Source organism: Salmo salar, chromosome ssa15 (assembly GCF_905237065.1).
Source record: "Salmo salar chromosome ssa15, Ssal_v3.1, whole genome shotgun sequence".
Classification (NCBI taxonomy): Eukaryota; Metazoa; Chordata; class Actinopteri; order Salmoniformes; family Salmonidae; genus Salmo; species Salmo salar.
Genome location: NC_059456.1, coordinates 27,262,429 through 27,284,053, shown reverse-complemented (window position 1 = coordinate 27,284,053; position 21,625 = coordinate 27,262,429). Strand labels below are relative to the sequence as shown.

Sequence of the window (21,625 nt, the reverse complement as noted above, 5' to 3'; positions counted from 1 at the left end):
TGTCTCGCCGCCAGATGGCGCGCAATCTTCATGATACACAACAGTAATCATGTGAATCAAATATTTGTGGTGGATTCACATAGGTAAAAAATAAAACCAATGAGTCAAGATCTTATTTTCAACACAGTTTATTCCAAGCAAAGGAGTCATATTTTGGTCTCACCAGCTATTGCCATATTGTTTTGTCCCATTGAAACACAAAAGCTTTTTCAATATAAAACCATTTAAATGATTGCAGTTGAAGTGAAGATTATTCACTGCATTCTCAACTCCCCTCTCAGTCAAGAAAATCCCAAACTTCTTATGATAAACCATGATACCTATGGTTCAACCCAGTGCAACAGAACTGGATGAATATAACTTATTATTATATTAACAACATGGTCATTACAATAAACCTGACAGATAGCCCTATGGTGTCCCATGAGGGACAACACTAGTCTTGCTGCCCACAGTAATAATTTGGAAGCTATTTCACTGGTAGACAATTGAAGAGATAGTGTTCTGTACTGTACATACATTCCTACATGATAACAAGTGCAATGTATTTGAAAAAATTAACATAGATTTTAGCCATTTCCTAGCTAATCCTAGATCTGTTTTACTGTCTTATCAAGTCTTATGGCCATTGGCATGACACAGCACAACATTATCTGGGACCTGCCTCACCATTTAAACGTGGACAACACACACACACAAGCCAGTTTGACAAAGTGAGATACATAACATGAGAAACATGGAAATAAACATGATTGGAATTGATTGTTTCATAAATTCATAATGATTGGTTGACTCAGGTGACTGGGGTTTTCTTTTCCACCAATATACATCCTTGTTGCCAGGTAAGGCACTGCACTGTACATATTATAACATATAAAAAACAAGCTTATTAAATCACTTGACCTCTGAGTTTACATTATGTATTTTTTTACATCTTTTTTTTTATGCTGACACATCTGGAGCATTGTACTGAGCCTGAATTCATAAAGTCTCAGAGTAAGAGTCCTGGTCTAGGATCAGTTTTGCCTTTTAGATCATAATGAACAAGATTACATGGACAGGGGGAGGGGTAACCTGATCCTAGATCAGCACTCATACTCGAGGCACTTGTTAAATACAGGCCCTGATCCTCTTCTTAGGAAGCAAATAGAAACGACCATACACAGAAACACTAGGGTTCTGTCAAATGGCACCCTATTCCCTATGTAGTGCACTACTTTTGACCACAGCTCTAGCCAGAAGTAGTGCACTATAAAACAAATAGGGTGCCATTTTGGACATACGCCTAGGATTGCATCCCTGAGGTGCCAGACAAGCTTCAATCGCCACAGTATAAAAATATTTCATAATAACTGTAAAGAAAAAAATACACAATAACAAAAAATATGATTTAAATATTATATAAAATACATTTCATAAAGGGTTTGAGATGAATTCCAAAAAAACACATTTTGGGTTCAAAGTTTAAAAGGCAGCGTCGGTTGAACGTGGTCATTTCCCTCTTAAGTGTTACGCTGTACATTTCACTGTAAGTGCTATGCCTCTCCGGAAACCATTCACCCATTTAAATACTGGAGGGTGAGTGAGCATGAAGCAAGCTGCCCAATTCTCAATATCCACTAGGCAACACTGGAGTAACATTAGCAACTGTCCTTAAATCACCTTTCAGGCTTTACTGCCTACGTATCCCAAGATCCTCCACTTCAGAAGGGTGTGAGGAGGTCAAATGCGAGGCTGTGCAGTTAAATGACCTTCCACCTTCAGCCTCCACCAATGACAGGCGGGCTCCGGTCGAGCTTACCATGCTGAGAAGGAGGAGCTTATTCTCACTGCAAAAACAGAGGGGTCTTTGCTCTATACCAGGGCTGTCCAACCCTCATCCTGGAGATCTACCATCCTGTTGGTTTTCAGTCCAACCCTAATTTATCACACCTGATGCTACTAATTAGCTGCTCACAAGACCTTAACTAGCTGAATCAGGCATGTTAAATTAGGGTTGGACTGAAAACCTACAGGACTGTAGATCTCCAGGAAGAGGGTTGGACTGAAAGCCAACATGATGGTAGATCTCCAGGAAGAGGGTTGTGCAGCCCTGGTCTAGAGTACCCACATGGACACAGACAGACTGACAGAGGGGGATACCCAGACAGAGGATTCCAAACCTTCGCCGGTCCCCACCAGGTCATTGGGCCCCATTCCCAAACCCCAGAGGTCCATTTGTGGTCCTACACATCCCATCTCAAGTACTGCGCTCCAACCTTCACAGCCCCCCCTTTCTAGATCTAGTAGAGGATCCTTAACGGTCCTGCCTCAGTAGTAGCGGTTAAGGCTGCGCGTCCCGGGTATATCCGGCTGACCGTTCATCCAGATCTCTCGTATGATCCTCTCCCTCTCCTCCAGCCGCTGTGCACGCTCCAGCTCCTCCGCTGATGTGAACACATTCATGTTGAGCGTGCGCTCGAAACGGCGGTGGCGGCGGGCCGACAGGTCTGACGTGGTGTCCGAGTCCGAGTCTCTGGAGTCGGACGAGGAGTCGGAGGGCCGCGGACGCTTCTTGGTGGTGGTGCCGGGGCGACGGCGGGGTTGGCAGTCGGTGCGGCATGAGATCTGGACCACCAGAGCAAAGAGGGTAAAGAAGAGGCCCAGGCACACGCCACACAGGAAGTAGAGAGCTGCACGCTCTGGGTGGTCTGCAGACGGAGGAAGGGAGAGAGAGAGAGAGAGAGAGAGAGAGAGAGAGAGAGAGAGAGAGAGAGAGAAGGGAGAGAGAGAGAGAGAGCGAGAGAGAGAAAGGGAGAGTGAGAGAGAGAAAGGGAGAGAGAGAGAGAGAGAAAGGGAGAGCGAGAGAGAGAAAGGGAGAGAGAGAGAGAAAGGGAGAGAGAGAACGAGAGAGAGAGAGAGAGAGAAAGGGAGAGAGAAAGGGAGAGCAAGAGAGAACGGGAGAGAGAGAGAGAAAGGGAGAGAGAGAGAGAAAGGGAGAGAGAAAGGGAGAGCGAGAGAGAGAAAGGGAGAGAGAGAGAGAGAGAGAGAGAGAGAGAGAGAGAGAGAGAGAGAGAGAGAGAGAGAGAGAGAGAGAGAGAGAGAAAGGGAGAGAGAGAGAAAAGGTGAGCGAGAGAGAAAGGGAGAGCGAGAGAGAGGGAGAGCGAGAGAGAGAGAAAGGGAGAGCGAGAGAGAGAGAAAGGGAGAGAGAGAGAGAAAGGGAGAGCGAGAGAGAGAGAGAGGGAGAGAGAGAGAGAGAGAGAGAGAGAGGAGAGAGAGAAAGGGAGAGAGAGAAAGGGAGAGAGAGAGAGAAAGGGAGAGCGAGAGAAAGGGAGAGAGAGAAAGGGAGAGCGATAGAGAGAGAAAGGGAGAGAGAGAGAGAGAAAGGGAGAGAGAGAGAGAAAGGGAGAGAGAGAGAGAGAGAAAGGGAGAGAGAGAGAGAGAGAAAGGGAGAGAGAGAGAGAGAGAAAGGGAGAGCATCAAATGGCTCATAGTTCATAAGTAGTTCATGCATTTCAAGTACAGGTGTTGCCTTTGAAAGCAAAAACTAATTGAACTCTGACTTGCTTAGCCTGTTTTGCTGGCCTCACACATGCTGCCTTACACAACTGCTCAGTGAAACATTTTTGAACACAGAGAGATTGGCTTGAAATTAAAGCATCTTCACTTCTGCTCCCATGACCACAGAGAATGTGACAGACAATAGTGGTTAAATCACCAGAGAAGATCACACAGGCTGATAGAGAGAGAGAGGGCAGTACCTAGCCCTCAGTACAGTACAGTGTGTTGTGTGTCCTGTATGGTAATCTGACTGTGTCCTGTATGGTAATCAACCTCTGAATCAAAGAGGTGTGGGGGGCTGCCTTAATCGACATCCCTGTCTTAGACGCCCGGGGAACAGTGGGTTAACTGCCTTGCTCAGTGGCAGAACAACATATTTTTACCTTGTCAGCTCAGGGATTCGATCCAGCAACCTTTCGGTTACTGGCTCAACACTCTAACCAGTAGGCTACCTGCCGCCCTGTATGGTTATCTGACGGTGTCCCCTGTATGGTTATCTGACTGTGTCCCCTGTATGGTTATCTGACTGTGTCCCCTGTATGGTTATCTGACTGTGTCCCCTGTATGGTTATCTGACTGTGTCCCCTGTATGGTTATCTGACGGTGTCCCCTGTATGGTTATCTGACGGTGTCCCCTGTATGGTTATCTGACGGTGTCCCCTGTATGGTTATCTGACTGTGTCCCCTGTATGGTTTTCTGACGGTGTCCCCTGTATGGTTATCTGACTGTGTCCCCTGTATGGTTATCTGACTGTGTCCCCTGTATGGTTATCTGACTGTGTCCCCTGTATGGTTATCTGACTGTGTCCCCTGTATGGTTATCTGACTGTATCCCCTGTATGGTTATTTGACTGTGTCCCCTGTATGGTTATCTGTGTCCCCTGTATAGTTATCTGACGGTGTCCCCTGTATGGTTATCTGACTGTGTCCCCTGTATGGTTATCTGACTGTGTCCCCTGTATGGTTATCTGACGGTGTCCCCTGTATGGTTATCTGACGGTGTCCCCTGTATGGTTATCTGACGGTGTCCCCTGTATGGTTATCTGACTGTGTCCCTGTATGGTTATCTGACTGTGTCCCCTGTATGGTTATCTGACGGTGTCCCCTGTATGGTTATCTGACTGTGTCCCCTGTATGGTTATCTGACTGTATCCCCTGTATGGTTATCTGACTGTGTCCCCTGTATGGTTATCTGACGGTGTCCCCTGTATGGTTATCTGACGGTGTCCCCTGTATGGTTATCTGACGGTGTCCCCTGTATGGTTATCTGACTGTGTCCCCTGTATGATTATCTGACGGTGTCCCCTGTATGGTTATCTGACAGTGTCCCCTGTATGGTTATCTGACAGTGTCCCCTGTATGGTTATCTGACAGTGTCCCCTGTATGGTTATCTGACTGTGTCCCCTGTATGGTTATCTGACGGTGTCCCCTGTATGGTTATCTGACGGTGTCCCCTGTATGGTTATCTGACTGTGTCCCCTGTATGGTTTTCTGACGGTGTCCCCTGTATGGTTATCTGACTGTGTCCCCTGTATGGTTATCTGACTGTGTCCCCTGTATGGTTATCTGACTGTGTCCCCTGTATGGTTATCTGACTGTGTCCCCTGTATGGTTATCTGACTGTATCCCCTGTATGGTTATTTGACTGTGTCCCCTGTATGGTTATCTGACTGTGTCCCCTGTATGGTTATCTGACGGTGTCCCCTGTATGGTTATCTGACTGTGTCCCCTGTATGGTTATCTGACTGTGTCCCCTGTATGGTTATCTGACGGTGTCCCCTGTATGGTTATCTGACGGTGTCCCCTGTATGGTTATCTGACGGTGTCCCCTGTATGGTTATCTGACTGTGTCCCCTGTATGGTTATCTGACTGTGTCCCCTGTATGGTTATCTGACGGTGTCCCCTGTATGGTTATCTGACGGTGTCCCCTGTATGATTATCTGACGGTGTCCCCTGTATGGTTATCTGACAGTGTCCCCTGTATGGTTATCTGACAGTGTCCCCTGTATGGTTATCTGACAGTGTCCCCTGTATGGTTATCTGACTGTGTATGTGGGTCTACTTCACCAGTAAGTGTGTTTATTTGGCCGTACGAGTAGGAGGTAAAGAAACAGGAAAGACTTCTCTCTCCCTCTTTCTCCTCCCCCTTCCTCTCCCTCTTTCTCTCTTTCTCCTCTCCCTTTCTTTCTCCTCTCCTGCTCCTCTGTGTGTTTTAGCAGCTGGATGGAGCAGGTGACAGACGAGGACGGTTGTACTGTGTGTGTGTGTGTGTGTGTGTGTGTGTGTGTGTGTGTGTGTGTGTGTGTGTGTGTGTGTGTGTGTGTGTGTGTGGATATACACTGAGCGTACAAAACATTATGAACACCTGTTCTTTCCATGACATAGACTGACCAGGTGACTCCAGGCGAAGGCTATGATCCCTTATTGATGGCACCTGTTAAATCCACTTCAATCAGGGGAGGAGACAGGTTAAAGAAGGATTTTTAAGCCTTGAGACATGGATTGTCTGTGTGTGTCATTCAGAGAGTGAATGGGCAAAAGAAAAACATGTAAGTGCCTCTGAACGGGGTATGGTAGTAGGTGCCAGGCACCGGTTTGAATGTGTCAAGAACTGCAATGCTGCTGAGTTTCCCGTGTGTATCAAGAATGGTCCACCACCCAAAGGACATCCAGCCAACTTGACACAACTGTGGGAAGCATTGGAGTCAACATGGACCAGCATCCCTATGGAACACTTTTAACACCTTGTAGAGTTCATACCCTGATGAATTGAGGCTGTTCTGATGGCAAAGGGGGGGGGGGTTCAACTCAATATTAGGAAGGTGTTCCCAATGTTTGGTATACTCAGTGTGTGTGTGTGTGTGTGTGTGTGTGTGTGTGTGTGTGTGTGTGGGGGGACCCATCTCTGCTCTAGATCTCCATTCCTCCAGTCTGTATTTACGTCGTCTCAGTCACAGTGGAGAGGGAACCTCAGTGTAGGTTAACAGCTGCCCCACCCACATCCACCACAGCAGAAAGTATACACTGAAGCAGCGATGTCAAGCCACTACAGGATCCTAGCCTCAACAAGTGTTGATCTTAACCCCTCAGAGCCCAACATTAACCTCTTCTCTACTTCACGGTCAGCACAGGTTGTGGTAATGTTGCTGTACATGCAAAGTTGCTGTGACGTTGTGTGAATGTTGCTGTACTTGCTATGTTGCTGTAACGTTGTATGAATGTTTCTGTACCCGCTATGTTGCTGTAACGTTGTGTGATCGTTGCTGTACTTGCTATAACGTTGTTGCTGTACCTGCTATGTAGTTGTAGGCTGCCAGTGCGCTACTGATGAGGGCCATGTTGGTGCTGCCCGTCGTAGCGTTGATTACAGGGTTCATGTCCGGAGGCCGTGGGGCGCTCTCCTCCACTCCTTCCTTGTTCGTCTTTACCTCCCCAGAGTAGGAGCCTGACTCTCTCCCTCGCTTCTTCTTGCCTGAAGGGATAACTAAGAGCACAACATCGGGATCAGATGCTATGATCACACACACGCGTTGATACAGTGCCAGAGAATCAAGGTTCATTGACTGAGAATCTCACTGAGTCAAACTGCACATCTGTAACTATTCTGCCTAACGAACACTTAAAGACAACCTCAATATGACTGCCAACGCATGATTTCAAAATGAAACATTTGATTTACAATACGTACTGAAGGTTAATTGGTTTCAAAAACATGCATATTTAACGTTATACAGCTGTGTTTGTTGCAGTTAGTGATCTGAGTGTCAAGCATGTGTGTTTTTATCCCAGAGTACTATGAGTGGACTACTGAGTCACCCACTTCCTCTGTTGCTGTATCCTCCTCGCTACGCATGCTTCCTTCACTACTCTGTCTACACTGGAACTGTAGACGACGCTATTACTAATGGTGACTCAGATCTCCAGCATTCCACTTGGATCTGTCTAGCTAACTCCGACTCACTTCACTACGGGAATAGATCTATTGTGAGAATCACTGTGTTTGATCCTTTTAAAGCTGAAAACATCTGCATGATCAGAGTGATTTCTCTCCCAGTTTAAGCTGCTTTCACAATACACAATATTTATCAACAATGTCATGTTCGACTTGGACATGACAAATTTGATACTAAGACTATTGAGCACTGTGAAAGTTAATGTGACTGTATATAGGATTTAGAAATGTTTTGCAGTGTGTAGGTAGTCTGAGACTCTGTAGTTTAGGAGTGCAGTGTAAAGGTAGTCTGAGACTGTAGTTTAGGAGTGCAGTGTGAAGGTAGTCTGAGACTGTAGTTTAGGAGTGCAGTGTGAAGGTAGTCAGACTCTGTAGTTTAGGAGTGCAGTGTAAAGGTAGTCTGAGACTGTAGTTTAGGAGTGCAGTGTGAAGGTAGTCTGAGACTGTAGTTTAGGAGTGCAGTGTGAAGGTAGTCAGACTCTGTAGTTTAGGAGTGCAGTGTGAAGGTAGTCTGAGACTGTAGTTTAGGAGTGCAGTGTGAAGGTAGTCTGAGACTGTAGTTTAGGAGTGCAGTGTGAAGGTAGTCAGACTCTGTAGTTTAGGAGTGCAGTGTGAAGGTAGTCTGAGACTGTAGTTTAGGAGTGCAGTGTGAAGGTAGTCTGAGACTGTAGTTTAGGAGTGCAGTGTGAAGGTAGTCTGAGACTGTAGTTTAGGAGTGCAGTGTGAAGGTAGTCTGAGACTGTAGTTTAGGAGTGCAGTGTGAAGGTAGTCTGAGACTCTGTAGTTTAGGAGTGCAGTGTGAAGGTAGTCTGAGACTTTGTAGTTTAGGAGTGCAGTGTGAAGGTAGTCTGAGACTGTAGTTTAGGAGTGCAGTGTGAAGGTAGTCTGAGACTGTAGTTTAGGAGTGCAGTGTGAAGGTAGTCTGAGACTGTAGTTTAGGAGTGCAGTGTGAAGGTAGTCTGAGACTGTAGTTTAGGAGTGCAGTGTGAAGGTAGGCTGAGACTGTAGTTTAGGAGTGCAGTGTAAAGGTAGTCTGAGACTGTAGTTTAGGAGTGCAGTGTGAAGGTAGTCTGAGACTGTAGTTTAGGAGTGCAGTGTGAAGGTAGTCAGACTCTGTAGTTTAGGAGTGCAGTGTGAAGTTAGTCTGAGACTGTAGTTTAGGAGTGCAGTGTGAAGGTAGTCTGAGACTGTAGTTTAGGAGTGCAGTGTGAAGGTAGTCAGACTCTGTAGTTTAGGAGTGCAGTGTGAAGGTAGTCTGAGACTGTAGTTTAGGAGTGCAGTGTGAAGGTAGTCTGAGACTGTAGTTTAGGAGTGCAGTGTGAAGGTAGTCTGAGACTGTAGTTTAGGAGTGCAGTGTGAAGGTAGTCTGAGACTGTAGTTTAGGAGTGCAGTGTGAAGGTAGTCTGAGACTCTGTAGTTTAGGAGTGCAGTGTGAAGGTAGTCTGAGACTTTGTAGTTTAGGAGTGCAGTGTGAAGGTAGTCTGAGACTGTAGTTTAGGAGTGCAGTGTGAAGGTAGTCTGAGACTGTAGTTTAGGAGTGCAGTGTGAAGGTAGTCTGAGACTTTGTAGTTTAGGAGTGCAGTGTGAAGGTAGTCTGAGACTGTAGTTTAGGAGTGCAGTGTGAAGGTAGTCTGAGACTGTAGTTTAGGAGTGCAGTGTGAAGGTAGTCTGAGACTGTAGTTTAGGAGTGCAGTGTGAAGGTAGTCAGACTCTGTAGTTTAGGAGTGCAGTGTGAAGGTAGTCTGAGACTGTAGTTTAGGAGTGCAGTGTGAAGGTAGTCTGAGACTGTAGTTTAGGAGTGCAGTGTGAAGGTAGTCAGACTCTGTAGTTTAGGAGTGCAGTGTGAAGGTAGTCTGAGACTGTAGTTTAGGAGTGCAGTGTGAAGGTAGTCTGAGACTGTAGTTTAGGAGTGCAGTGTGAAGGTAGTCTGAGACTGTAGTTTAGGAGTGCAGTGTGAAGGTAGTCTGAGACTGTAGTTTAGGAGTGCAGTGTGAAGGTAGTCTGAGACTCTGTAGTTTAGGAGTGCAGTGTGAAGGTAGTCTGAGACTGTAGTTTAGGAGTGCAGTGTGAAGGTAGTCTGAGACTGTAGTTTAGGAGTGCAGTGTGAAGGTAGTCTGAGACTGTAGTTTAGGAGTGCAGTGTGAAGGTAGTCTGAGACTGTAGTTTAGGAGTGCAGTGTGAAGGTAGTCTGAGACTGTAGTTTAGGAGTGCAGTGTGAAGGTAGGCTGAGACTGTAGTTTAGGACTGCAGTGTGTAGGTAGTCTGAGACTGTAGTTTAGGAGTGCAGTGTGAAGATAGTCTGAGACTGTAGTTTAGCTAAACTAAAGGTGATCTGAGGTTGAGTTGTTTGAGCAGTAGTAGATCCATCCACATGCTGGTCTGATTACTGAGCTTCATAATGCATACTTCAGTCACTCTGTCTGTATACGTCCGTATATCGCCTTGTACTTAGCCTTATAAAGACTAGAGGTGGGCTCACTCTGTAATCCAAAACGGACATGCGAGACAGACCTGGCCTATGTTAATTAGATGTTCAGTGAAAACACAACGACTCAGCCAGTCAGACAGTGTAAACTGGGATAAACACAGAAATGGAGAGTTGGCATGAGTTAAATGACCCAAACTAGTGCAATGTGTGTGCTTGTGTGAGGGGTGCATGTGTGCGTGCGTGTGTAAGCATGTTAGCTGTCAAACACACACATGCTCGCACCCACACACACACTTAGACCCCTAATTGCAGGATGTGATGTAGTTTAGAGAGTGGCACTGCTGACTGAGTCGGTGAGTGTTTCCACCTGGACTGATTGCGGTGTAACACACATTGACTCACACTCAACCCACACGTCACAGACCTGTTAGATATACTGCTCTCTTATAGAATAAAGTCTGGAAAAGAGATGTCTCAAACAAAGACATTTGATCGTTTCCGAAGAATATATGGAGCGTTTAGTTAATTCCTTTGCTGAAATAAATAAATAAAAGAACGGAAAATACAGATCAAATGGAAAGATATGTCTGATTTGCATTTAATGGAAAAATGGTCCCAGCAAACCGGGAACATTCCCAGAACATTAGCTAAGATTCCCATTAAGTTCTAGTTAGGGTTTTATTTAACATTAGGATTCTAACATCCTGAAAACATTCAAAGAATGTTTCCAGGTAATGTAATAACACAATGTACCAGTGATGTTTTCCCAGCAAACCAAAATTGGTTCTGTGAAAGTTCCCAGAACATTCGTTAGGTTGCAGCATGTTCTCATAACACAAAAACTATCCAGTCATTTTTATTTATTTATTTATTTATTTCACCTTTATTTAACCAGGTAGGCAAGTTGAGAACAAGTTCTCATTTACAATTGTGACCTGGCCAAGATAAAGCAAAGCAGTTCGACAACATACAAAAACACAGAGTTACACATGGAGTAAAACGACATACAATCAATGATGCAGTAGAAATTAAAAAAAAAAATATATAAGATTACATACAATGTGAGCAAATGATGTGAGATAAGGGAGGTAAAGGCAAAAAAATGCCATGGTGGCAAAGTAAATAAAGTATAGCAAGAAAAACACTGGAATAGTAGATTTGTAGTTTGAAGAAAGTTCAGAGATAAAATAGAAATAATATGGTGCAAAGGAGCAAAATAAATAAAATAAATAAATACAGTAGGGGAAGAGGTAGTAGTTTGGGCTAAATTATAGATGGGCTATGTACAGGTGCAGTGATCTGTGAGCTGCTCTGACAACTGGTGCTTAAAGCTAGTGAGGGAGATAAGTGTTTCCAGTTTCAGAGATTTTTGTAGTTCGTTCCAGTCATTGGCAGCAGAGAACTGGAAGGAGAGACGACCAAAGGAGGAGTTGGCTTTAGGGGTGACCAGAGAGATATACCTGCTGGAGCGCGTGCTACAGGTGGGTGCTGCTATGGTGACCAGTGAGCGGAGATAAGGGGGGACTTTACCTAGCAGGGTCTTGTAGATGACCTGGAGCCAATGTGTTTGGCGACGATTATGAAGCGAAGGCCAGCCAACGAGAGCGTACAGGTCGCAGTGGTGGGTAGTATATGGGGCTTTGGTGACAAAACGGATGGCACTGTGATAGACTGCATCCAGCTTGTTGAGTAGGGTATTGGAAGCTATTTTGTAAATGACATCGCCGAAGTCGAGGATTGGTAGGATGGTCAGTTTTACGAGGGTATGTTTGGCAGCATGAGTGAAGGATGCTTTGTTGCGAAATAGGAAGCCAATTCGAGATTTCACTTTGGATTGGAGATGATTGATGTGAGTCTGGAAGGAGAGTTTACAGTCTAACCAGACACCTAGGTATTTGTAGTTGTCCACAAATTCTAAGTTAGAACCGTCCAGAGAAGTGATGCTGGACAGGCGGGCAGGTGCAGGCAGCGATCGGTTGAAGAGCATGCATTTAGTTTTACTTGTGTTTAGGAGCAGTTGGAGACCACGGAAGGAGAGTTGAATGGCATTGAAGCTCGTCTGGAGGGTTGTTAACCTGTTAGGGCTAGGGGGCAGCATTTGCACGTCTGGATAAAAAAAAATGTACCCGATTTAATCTGGTTACTAATCCTACCCAGTAACTAGAATATGCATATACTTATTATATATGGATAGAAAACACTCTAAAGTTTCTAAAACTGTTTGAATGGTGTCTGTGAGTATAACAGAACTCATTTGGCAGGCAAAACCCTGAGACATTTTCTGACAGGAAGTGGAAACCTGATGTGTTGTATTACCTTTAAACCTATCCCATTGAAAAACACAGGGGCTGAGGAATATTTTGGCACTTCCTATTGCTTCCACTAGATGTCACCAGCCTTTACAAAGTGTTTTGAGTCTTCTGGAGGGAGATCTGACCGAACAAGAGCCATGGAACGATGATGTCCCATTAGACACCTGGCGCGCGAGTTCATGTTGGGTACCCTCGTTCCAATACGTTATAAAAGAGTATGCATTCGTCCACCTTGAATATTATTCATGTTCTGGTTAAAAAAGGCCCTAATGATTTATGCTATACAACGTTTGACATGTTTGAACGAACTTAAATATATTTTTTCCCCTCGTTCATGACGAGAAGTCCGGCTGGCTTAGATCATGTGCTAACAAGACGGAGATTTTTGGACATAAATGATGAGCTTTTTTGAACAAAACTACATTCGTTATGGACCTGTGATACCTGGAAGTGACATCTGATGAAGAGAATCAAAGGTAATGGATTATTTACATAGTATTTTCGATTTTAGATCTCCCCAACATGACGTCTAGTCTGTATCGCAACGCGTATTTTTCTGGGCACAGTGCTCAGATTATTGCAAAGTGTGATTTCCCAGTAAGGTTATTTTTAAATCTGGCAAGTTGATTGCGTTCAAGAGATGTAAATCTATAATTCTTTAAATGACAATATAATATTTTACCAATGTTTTCTAATTTTAATTATTTAATTTGTGACGCTGACTTGACTGCCGGTTATTGGAGGGAAACGATTTCCTCAACATCAATGCCATAGTAAAACGCTGTTTTTGGATATAAATATGAACTTGATAGAACTAAAAATGCATGCATTGTCTAACATAATGTCCTAGGAGTGTCATCTGATGGAGATTGTAAAAGGTTAGTGCATCATTTTAGCTGGTTTTATGGTTTTGGTGACCCTGTCTTTGACTTGACAAAACATTACACACAACTCTTGTAAATGTACTGTCCTAACATACTCTAAATTTATGCTTTCGCCGTAAAACCTTTTTGAAATCGTAAAACGTGGTTAGATTAAGGAGATGTTTATCTTTCAAAGGGTGTAAAATAGTTGTATGTTTGAAAAATTGAATTTTGACATTTATTTGGATTCAAATTTGCCGCTCTTGAAATGCACCTGCTGTTGATGGAGTGCACCACGGGTGGCACGCTAGCGTCCCACCTAGCCCATAGAGGTTAACACAGTGTCCAAAGAAGGGCCAGAAGTGTACAGAATGGTGTCGTCTGCGTAGAGGTGGATCAGAGATTCACCAGCAGCAAGAGCGACATCATTTATGTATACAGAGAAAAGAGTTGGCCCAAGAATTGAACCCTGTGGTACCCCCATAGAGACTGCCAGAGGTCCAGACAGTAGGCCCTCCGATTTGACACACTGAACTCTGTCAGAGAAGTAGTTGGTGAACCAGGCGACGCAATCGTTTGAGAAACCAAGGCTACTGAGTCTGCCGATGAGGATGTGGTGATTAACAGAGTCAAAAGCTTTGGCCAGGTCAATGAATACGGCAGCACAGTATTGTTTCTTATCGATGGCGGTTACGATGTCGTTTAGGACCTTGAGGGTGGCTGAGGTGCACCCATGACCAGCTCTGAAACCAGATTGCATAGCGGAGAGGGTGCGGTGGGATTCGAAATGGTCGGTAATCTGTTTGTTAACTTGGCTTTCGAAGACCTTAGAAAGGCAGGGTAGGATGGATATAGGTCTGTAGCAATTTGGGTCAAGAGTGTCACCTCCTTTGAAGAGGGGGATGACAGCAGCTGCTTTCCAATCTATGGGAATCTCAGACGACACGAAAGAGAGGTTGAACAGGCTAGTAATAGGGGTTGCAATAATTTCGGCAGATAATTTTAGAAAGAAAGGATCCAGATTGTCAAGCCCAGCTGATTTGTAGGGGTCCAGATTTTGCAGCTCTTTCAGAACATCAGCTGAATGGATTTGGGAGAAGGAGAAATGGGGGAGGCTTGGGCGTAATAAGCTCCGTAATAATGTGTGTTAATTCCGTGACCGACGTTGCCAATAGTCACTCAGGTAGCAGCTAGTTAGCTGCAAGATCCAGGTGTAAATGTCCAGAGCCTGCGGTAGAAATCGGGGAAAGGAGAGAGAATAGGTCCGGTATGCTCTGGTCTGAGTCGCGCTGTACAAAAACTGCCGATAGCTTTTCGAGCTAATGGATAGCTGAGGACAGCTAACCGTGGCTAGCTGAACTTCAACGTTAGCCAGTGAAAATGGCTAACCTCTTGCTAGCTTCTGTTGTGGAATTCAGATGAGGTAAATAATACTTTCTTTTTTAAATTGGTGAGGCGGGTTGCAGGAGAGTGCTTTGAGGTTGAGTTTTTAGAATTAAAAAAAATATATATATATAAAAAGATAAGTGAAGAAAAAATATGTAAATATATATATACACGGGACACGACAAGAGGAGGGTAGAGGACGTCTGAACTGCTACGCCATCTTGGGAAAAAAAAGTTATGTAGTTATGTATGTCATGCTGATTACTATACAATGTTTGTAAGAACATTCCTAGATCACATTTTGTCCGTTCCTTAAAAGGTTTTCCAGAATGTTTTTATTAGGTTGTGGCAACAGTCTGGTGGGAACATTGCGGGGATATGACAAAATATTTGTTCCCAAAAGACAAAAACTGTCCAGTTGTGTGGATGATTCTCCTGAATTATAAGCCCACAAGGTGATTATAGACACACATGACATCATAGGCCATTTGAACAGCATTTAATCATACCAACACAACCATATTTTTTACCTTTCATATGTTGACAATCTGCACATGTGGGGTTTCAACCTGCAATGTTTGATTCTCAAGCCAGGTCTTTTATTGTCTACGTCACCAGGAAACGCTCTTACATCTTATGTGTTCAGTATGGTCGCCATGGCAGTATGGTCAATCAGGAATTACATGCTTCCTTTTTAGCCTTCTTAGACATTACTAACCCAGGGAATTACTGGTAACTGGGTTATTCACCATCCTCTTTATATACTTCCTACCTCTGGGTCCATATTTACAAGGTATCCAAGACTATGAGGGATGATCTAGGATCACTTTTGCTTTTCAGATCATGAAAAATAAGACGGGTGGGGGACGGGTGGGGGACGGGTGATGGACGGGTGGGGGACGGGTGAGGGACGGGTGGGGGACGGGTGAGGGACGGGTGATGGACGGGTGGGGGACGGGTGATGGACGGGTGGGGGACGGGTGATGGACGGGTGATGGACGGGTGGGGGACGGGTGGGGGACGGGTGAGGGACGGGTGGGGGACGGGTGGGGGACGAGTGATGGACCGGGTGGGGGACTGGGTGAGGGACGGGTGGGGGACGGGTGATGGACGGGTGGGGGACCGGGTGGGGGACGGGTGAGGGACCGGGTGGGGGACCGGGAGGGGGACGGGTGAGGGACGGGTGGGGGACGGGTGAGGGACGGGTGGGGGACGGGTGGGGGACGGGTGAGGGACGGGTGGGGGACGGGTGGGGGACGGGTGATGGACGGGTGGGGGACGGGTGAGGGACGGGTGGGGGACGGGAGGGGGACGGGTGGGGGACGGGTGAGGGACGGGTGGGGGACGGGTGGGGGACAGGGACCATATCAAGCGTCTCAATGTTGAACAGTACATTTTTACACAAGTTTTATTTTTTACACAAATATTCTGGGAACCTTTAACGAACAGATTAAATGTGTTCTAAGAAACGTTCTTGCAACATCAGGCAAATGTTTTATACAAACATGATAATCCTCACCACAACTAGAATGTTTTTGTGTTATGAGAACATTTGCTGCGACCTAACGAATGTTCTGGGAACTTACACAGAACCAATTCTGTTTTGCCTAGGGTTGGTGTCCACAGAAAGCAAATTATAGGTCACCTTTTCCCATTCTTACATTTCCAATCGAAACTGTTTTTTCCCAGAAGGGTGGCATGTGTGAGGACAGTGTGTGTGTGTTGTTTTGTGCACGTGTTAGTGTGAGTGCGTGTGTGGATGCGAGGAACTGTCAGCACAATAGCCACACACTTCTCTCCTCAGAAAACCACTTCCTCCTCTCTTTCTATCCTCCTAATCAGTGTTGAACTGGTGGGGGGTAGACATATACTAGGGAATGTAATTAGTGTTTTGGACTCGGGCCAAACTCCCTTCATGAATGATGCTTTGTTTGTGTTTCTGTCTCTCTCTCTCTCTCTCTCTCTCTCTCTCCTCTTTTCTCTTTCTCTTTCTGTCTCTCTCTCCCTCTCTCTGTCTGTCGGACTCTGTCTGTCTGTCTGTCTGTCTGTCTGTCTGTCTGTCTGTCTGTCTGTCTGTCTGTCTGTCTGTCTGTCTGTCTGTCTGTCTGTCTGTCTGTCTGTCTGTCTGTCTGTCTGTCTCTCTCTCTCTCTCTCTCGCTCTGTCTGTGTCTCTCTCTCTCTTTGTCTGTCGCTCTGTCTCTCTCTCGCAGAGTTCTGGGAACTTGGTGAAATGATGTCAGTAACTGATAATAATAGAAAACAAGGCGATGAGGTCAACATTATGATGTACATAGAGGGACCCATTCATTCTGGTGAAAACAATGTTCTCTCACTGGCTTGCTATACTAATGACAGAGCAAACCAAAAGGATTGCACATGCTGGGGCACATATTTTAACACTGACTTTAAATAGGAGTATAACAGAACTCTGAATGACCCTGTCATTCTCTTCGTTTATTGAGAATGTTTGGGATTGCTGGAGTCTGGTGTAGTAGTAGGGTAGAGCTGCTGACTCCGGACTCCGGACCTCACATGTCTGCATATCTATGCGTGTGCTGTATGTGTTTGTACATGTACAGTACCAGTCAAAGGTTTGGACACACCTACTCATTCAAAAGGTTTTCCTTTATTTTTACTATTTTCTATATTGTAGAATAAATTATGAAATAACACATATGTAATCATGTAGTAACCAAAAAACTGTAAAACAAATCAACATATAGTTTACATTTGAGATTCTTCAAAATAGCCACCCTTTGCCGTGATGACAGCTTTGCACACTCTTGGCATTCTCTCAACCAGCTTCACGAGATAGTCACCTAGAATGCATTTCAATTAACAGGTCTGCCTTGTTATAAGTTAATTTGTGGAATTTCTTTCCTTCTTAATGCATTTGTGCCAATCAGTTGTGTTGTGACAAGGTAGGGGTGGTATACAAAAGTTAGGGCTATTTGGTAAAAGACCAAATCCATATTATGGCAAGAACAGCTCAAATAAGCAAAGAGAAACGATAGTCCAACATTACTTTAAGACATAAAGGTCAGTCAATCTGAAAAATGTCAAGAACTTTGAAAGTATCTTCAAGTGAAGTCTTAAAAACCATCAAGCGCTATGATGAAACTGGCTCTCATGAGGACCGCCACAGGAAAGGAAGACCCAGAGTTACCTCTGCTGCAGAGGATAAGTTCATTAGAGTTAACTGCCCAAATAAATGCTTCACAGAGTTCAAGTAACAGACACATCTCAACATCAACTGTTCAGAGGAGACTGCGTGAATCAGGACTTCATGGTCAAACTGCTGCAAAGAAACCACTACTAAAGGACACCAATAATAAGAAGACACTTGTTTGGGCCAAGAAATACGAGCAATGGACATTAGACTGGTGGAAATCTGTCCTTTGGTCTGATGAGTCCAAATTTGAGATTTTTGGATCCAACCGCCATGTCTTTGTGAGACGCAGAGTAGGTGAACAGATGATCTCTGTATGTGTGATTCCCACCATGAAGAATGGAAGAGGAGGTGGTTTGATGGTGCTTTGTTGGTGACACTTAACCAGCATGGCTACCACAGTGTTCTGCCGCGATACAACATCCCATCTGGTTTGCACTTAGTGGGACTATAATTTGTTTTCAACAGGACAATGCCCCAACAAACATCCAGGCTGTGTAAGGGCTATTTGACCAAGAAGGAGAGTGATGGAGTACTGCATCAGATGACCTGGCCTCCACAATCACCCAACCTCAACCAAATTGAGATAGTTTGGAATGAGTTGGACCGCAGAGTGAAGGAAAAGCAGCCAACAAATGCTCAGCATATGTGGGAACTCCTACAAGACTGTTGGAAAAGCATTCCAGGTGAAGCTGGTTGAGAGAATGCCAAGAGTGTGCAAAGCTGTCATCAAGGCAAAGGGTGGCTACTTTAAGAATCTCAAATATAAAATATATTTTGATTTGTTTAACACTTTTTTGGTTACTACATGATTCCATATGTGTTATTTAATAGTTTTGATGTCTTCAGTATTATTCTGTGTCCAAACTTTTGACTGGTACTGTATGTGTGTGTACATGTATGTATGTGTACATGTACAGTTGAAGTCGGAAGTTTACATACACTTAGGTTGGAGTCATTAAAACTCGTTTTTCAACCACTCCACAAATTTCTTGTTAAATAAAATAAAATCAAATTGTATTTGTCACATACACATGGTTAGCAGATGTTAATGCGATTGTAGCGAAATGCTTGTGCTTCTAGTTCCGACCATGTAGCAATATCTAACAAGTAATCTAACAATTTCACAACAACTACCTTATACACACAAGTGTAAAGGAATGAATAAGAATAACAAACTATAGTTTTGGCAAGTCAGTTAGGACATCTACATTGTGCATGACACAAGTCATTTTTCCAACAAGACAGATAATTTCACTTATAATTCACTGTATCATAATTCCAGTGGGTCAGAAGTTTACATACACTAAGTTGACTGTGCCTTTAAACTACTTGGAAAATTCCAGAAAATGATGTAATGGCTTTAGAAGCTTCTGATAGGCTAATTGGAGGTGTGCCTGTGGATGTATTTCAAGGCCTACCTTCAAACTCAGTGCCTCTTTGCTTGACATCACAGGAAAATCTAAAGAAATCAGCCAAGACCTCAGGAAAAAAACTGTAGACCTCCACAAGTCTGGTTCATCCTTGGGAGAAATTTCCAAACACCTGAAGGTACCACGTTCATCTGTACAAACAATAGTACGCAAGTATAAACACCATGGGACCACGCAGCCGTCATACCGCTCAGGAAGGAGACGCGTTCTGTCTCCTAGAGAGGAACGTACGTTGGTGCGAAAAGTGCAAATCAATCCCAGAACAACAGCAAAGGACCTTGTGAAGATGCTGGAGGAAACAGGTACAAAAGTATCTATATCCACAGTAAAACAAGTCCTATATCGACATAACCTGAAAGGCCGCTCAGCAAGGAAGAAGCCACTGCTCCAAAACCGCCATAAAAAAGCCAGACTACGGTTTGCAACTGCACATGGGGACAAAGATCGTACTTTTTCCTCTGGTCTGATGAAACAAAAATAGAACTGTTTGGCCATAATGACCATCGTTATGTTTGGAGGAAAAAGGGGGTGGCTTGCAAGCCAAATAAAACCATCCCAACCGTGCAGCATGGGGGTGGCAGCATCATGTTGTGGGGGTGCTTTGCTGCAGGAGTGACTGGTGCACTTCACAAAATAGATAGCATCATGAGGAGGAAGATTATGTGGAAATATTGAAGCAACATCTCAAGACCTCAGTCAGGAAGTTAAAGCTTGGTCGCAAATGGGTCTTCCAAATGGACAATGACCCCAAGCACACTTACAAAGTTGTGGCAAAATGGCTTAAGGACAACAAAGTCAAGGTATTGGAGTAGCCGCCACAAAGCCCTGACTTACTTATTGTGGGAAGCTTGTGGAAGGCTACCAGAAATGTTTGACCCAAGTTAAACAATTTAAAGGCAATGCTACCAAATACTAATTGAGTGTATGTAAACTTCTGACCCACTGGGAATGTGATGAAAGAAACAAAAGCGGAAATAAATCATTCTCTCTACTATTATTCTGACATTTCACATTCTTAAAATAAAGTGGTGATCCTAACTGACCTAAGACAGGGAATTTTTACTCGGATTAAATGTCAGGAATTGTGAAAAACTGAGTTTAAATGTATTAAGCTAAGGTGTATGTGAACTTCCGACTTCAACTGTACATGTATGCGTGTGTGCAACCACTCACCTGAGAGCACAGAGTCAGAGGTTATGACCAACGTCTCATCAGGGGGAGCACTGTCTCCAACCACGTCTGGGTCATGGGCACGGGGCGGTGCGGGGTAAAACACTGGTACTCTGGGGCTGGGCACCTGCTGCAGCAAATTCTTTGGGACTGGAGAGAGAGAGTGGGAAGGAAGGAGAGAGGTAGAGAAATTTGTCATTTCTCCTCATGTACACGGGGAAAGAGAGAGACAGAGAGAGAGGAGAGAGACAGAGAGAGAGGAGAGAGACAGAGAGAGAGAGAGGAGAGGGAGAGAGAGGGGGGTATTGGAAGGAGGGCGAGAGGAAAAACAGAGACAACCTTCCTCTGCCCCTGCAGTGGGCCATTCCCCAAAGTTACGCTCCTCGCCTGTCTAACCTCCCCCTCCCTTCCACCTCACAACGTCCTGTGAGTCAGGGAAAACCGCAGTCATGACCCAGACATACAAACATGAACCCACAATGAACAGGGTCAAACATGAACCCACAATGAACAGGGTCAAACATGAACCCACAATGAACAGGGTCAAACATGAACCCACAATGAACAGGGTCAAAAATTCCTGACCCCCTCACATTTGGTTTTGCGAAACCTGACATGACCACACTTTCGGGTCACCCTGCCTGCCTGCCTGCCTGCCTGCCTGCCTGCCTGTCTGTCTGTCTGTCTGTCTGTCTGTCACGGGTTGATTTATTGCCTACAACACAGTACGTCTGTCTGTCCGTCTGCCCACGCTCCAATTTCCACTGGCCCGCGCACCAAAAGAACCCGCGTGAAAAACAAAAACAAAATGCCTGCTTCTTTTTCACCGAGCTCAGCAGAACAAGCACTACTTATCCACACAGTCAACATTTGGGGAGAAAAAAGGGGATATTAGTTGGAAAGCCATTGGTGTATAAATACAGCGAACAAATGTACTGAGACAATATTCGGCTGTGGTCCAAGAAAGAGCCAATAAAAGTATTGGGCCAGACCTCACAAGCCCTGTCAGCAGTATACTGTACACTGAGTATACAAAACATTAGGAACACCTGCTCTTTCCATGACAGACTGACCAGGTGAATCCAGGTGAAAGATATGATCCCTTATTGATGTCACTAGTTACATCCACTTCAAATCAGTGTCGATGGGGAGGAGACAGGTTAAAGAAGGATTTTTAAGCCTTTTGACAATTGAGACATGGATTGTATGTGTGCCATTCAGAGTGTGAATAGGCAAGACAAACAATCCTTTGAACAGGGTATGATAGTAGGTGTCAGGAACACCAGTGTGTGTCAAGAACTGCAATGCTGCTGGGTTTTTTATGCTCAACAGTTTCCTGTGTGTATCAAGAATGGTCCACCACCCAAAAG

General features: G+C 44.7%; 1 protein-coding gene across 2 annotated transcripts in view; it reads right to left on the bottom strand.

Moving 5' to 3' along the window:
* Positions 1 to 112: 112 nt before the first annotated feature.
* The window catches only part of LOC106571159 (protein eva-1 homolog A), a 171,003-nt gene continuing 149,490 nt past the window's right edge, over positions 113 to 21,625 (bottom strand). For both annotated transcript variants that reach the window (XM_014143899.2, XM_045695589.1), the window contains 3 exons: positions 20,259 to 20,405; positions 6,835 to 7,026; positions 113 to 2,690 (listed from right to left, as the gene is read on the bottom strand). In XM_014143899.2, coding sequence (XP_013999374.1) covers positions 2,311 to 2,690; positions 6,835 to 7,026; positions 20,259 to 20,405 — 719 coding nt within the window. In that variant the 3' untranslated portion in view covers positions 113 to 2,310. The remainder of the gene's footprint in view (positions 2,691 to 6,834; positions 7,027 to 20,258; positions 20,406 to 21,625) is intronic.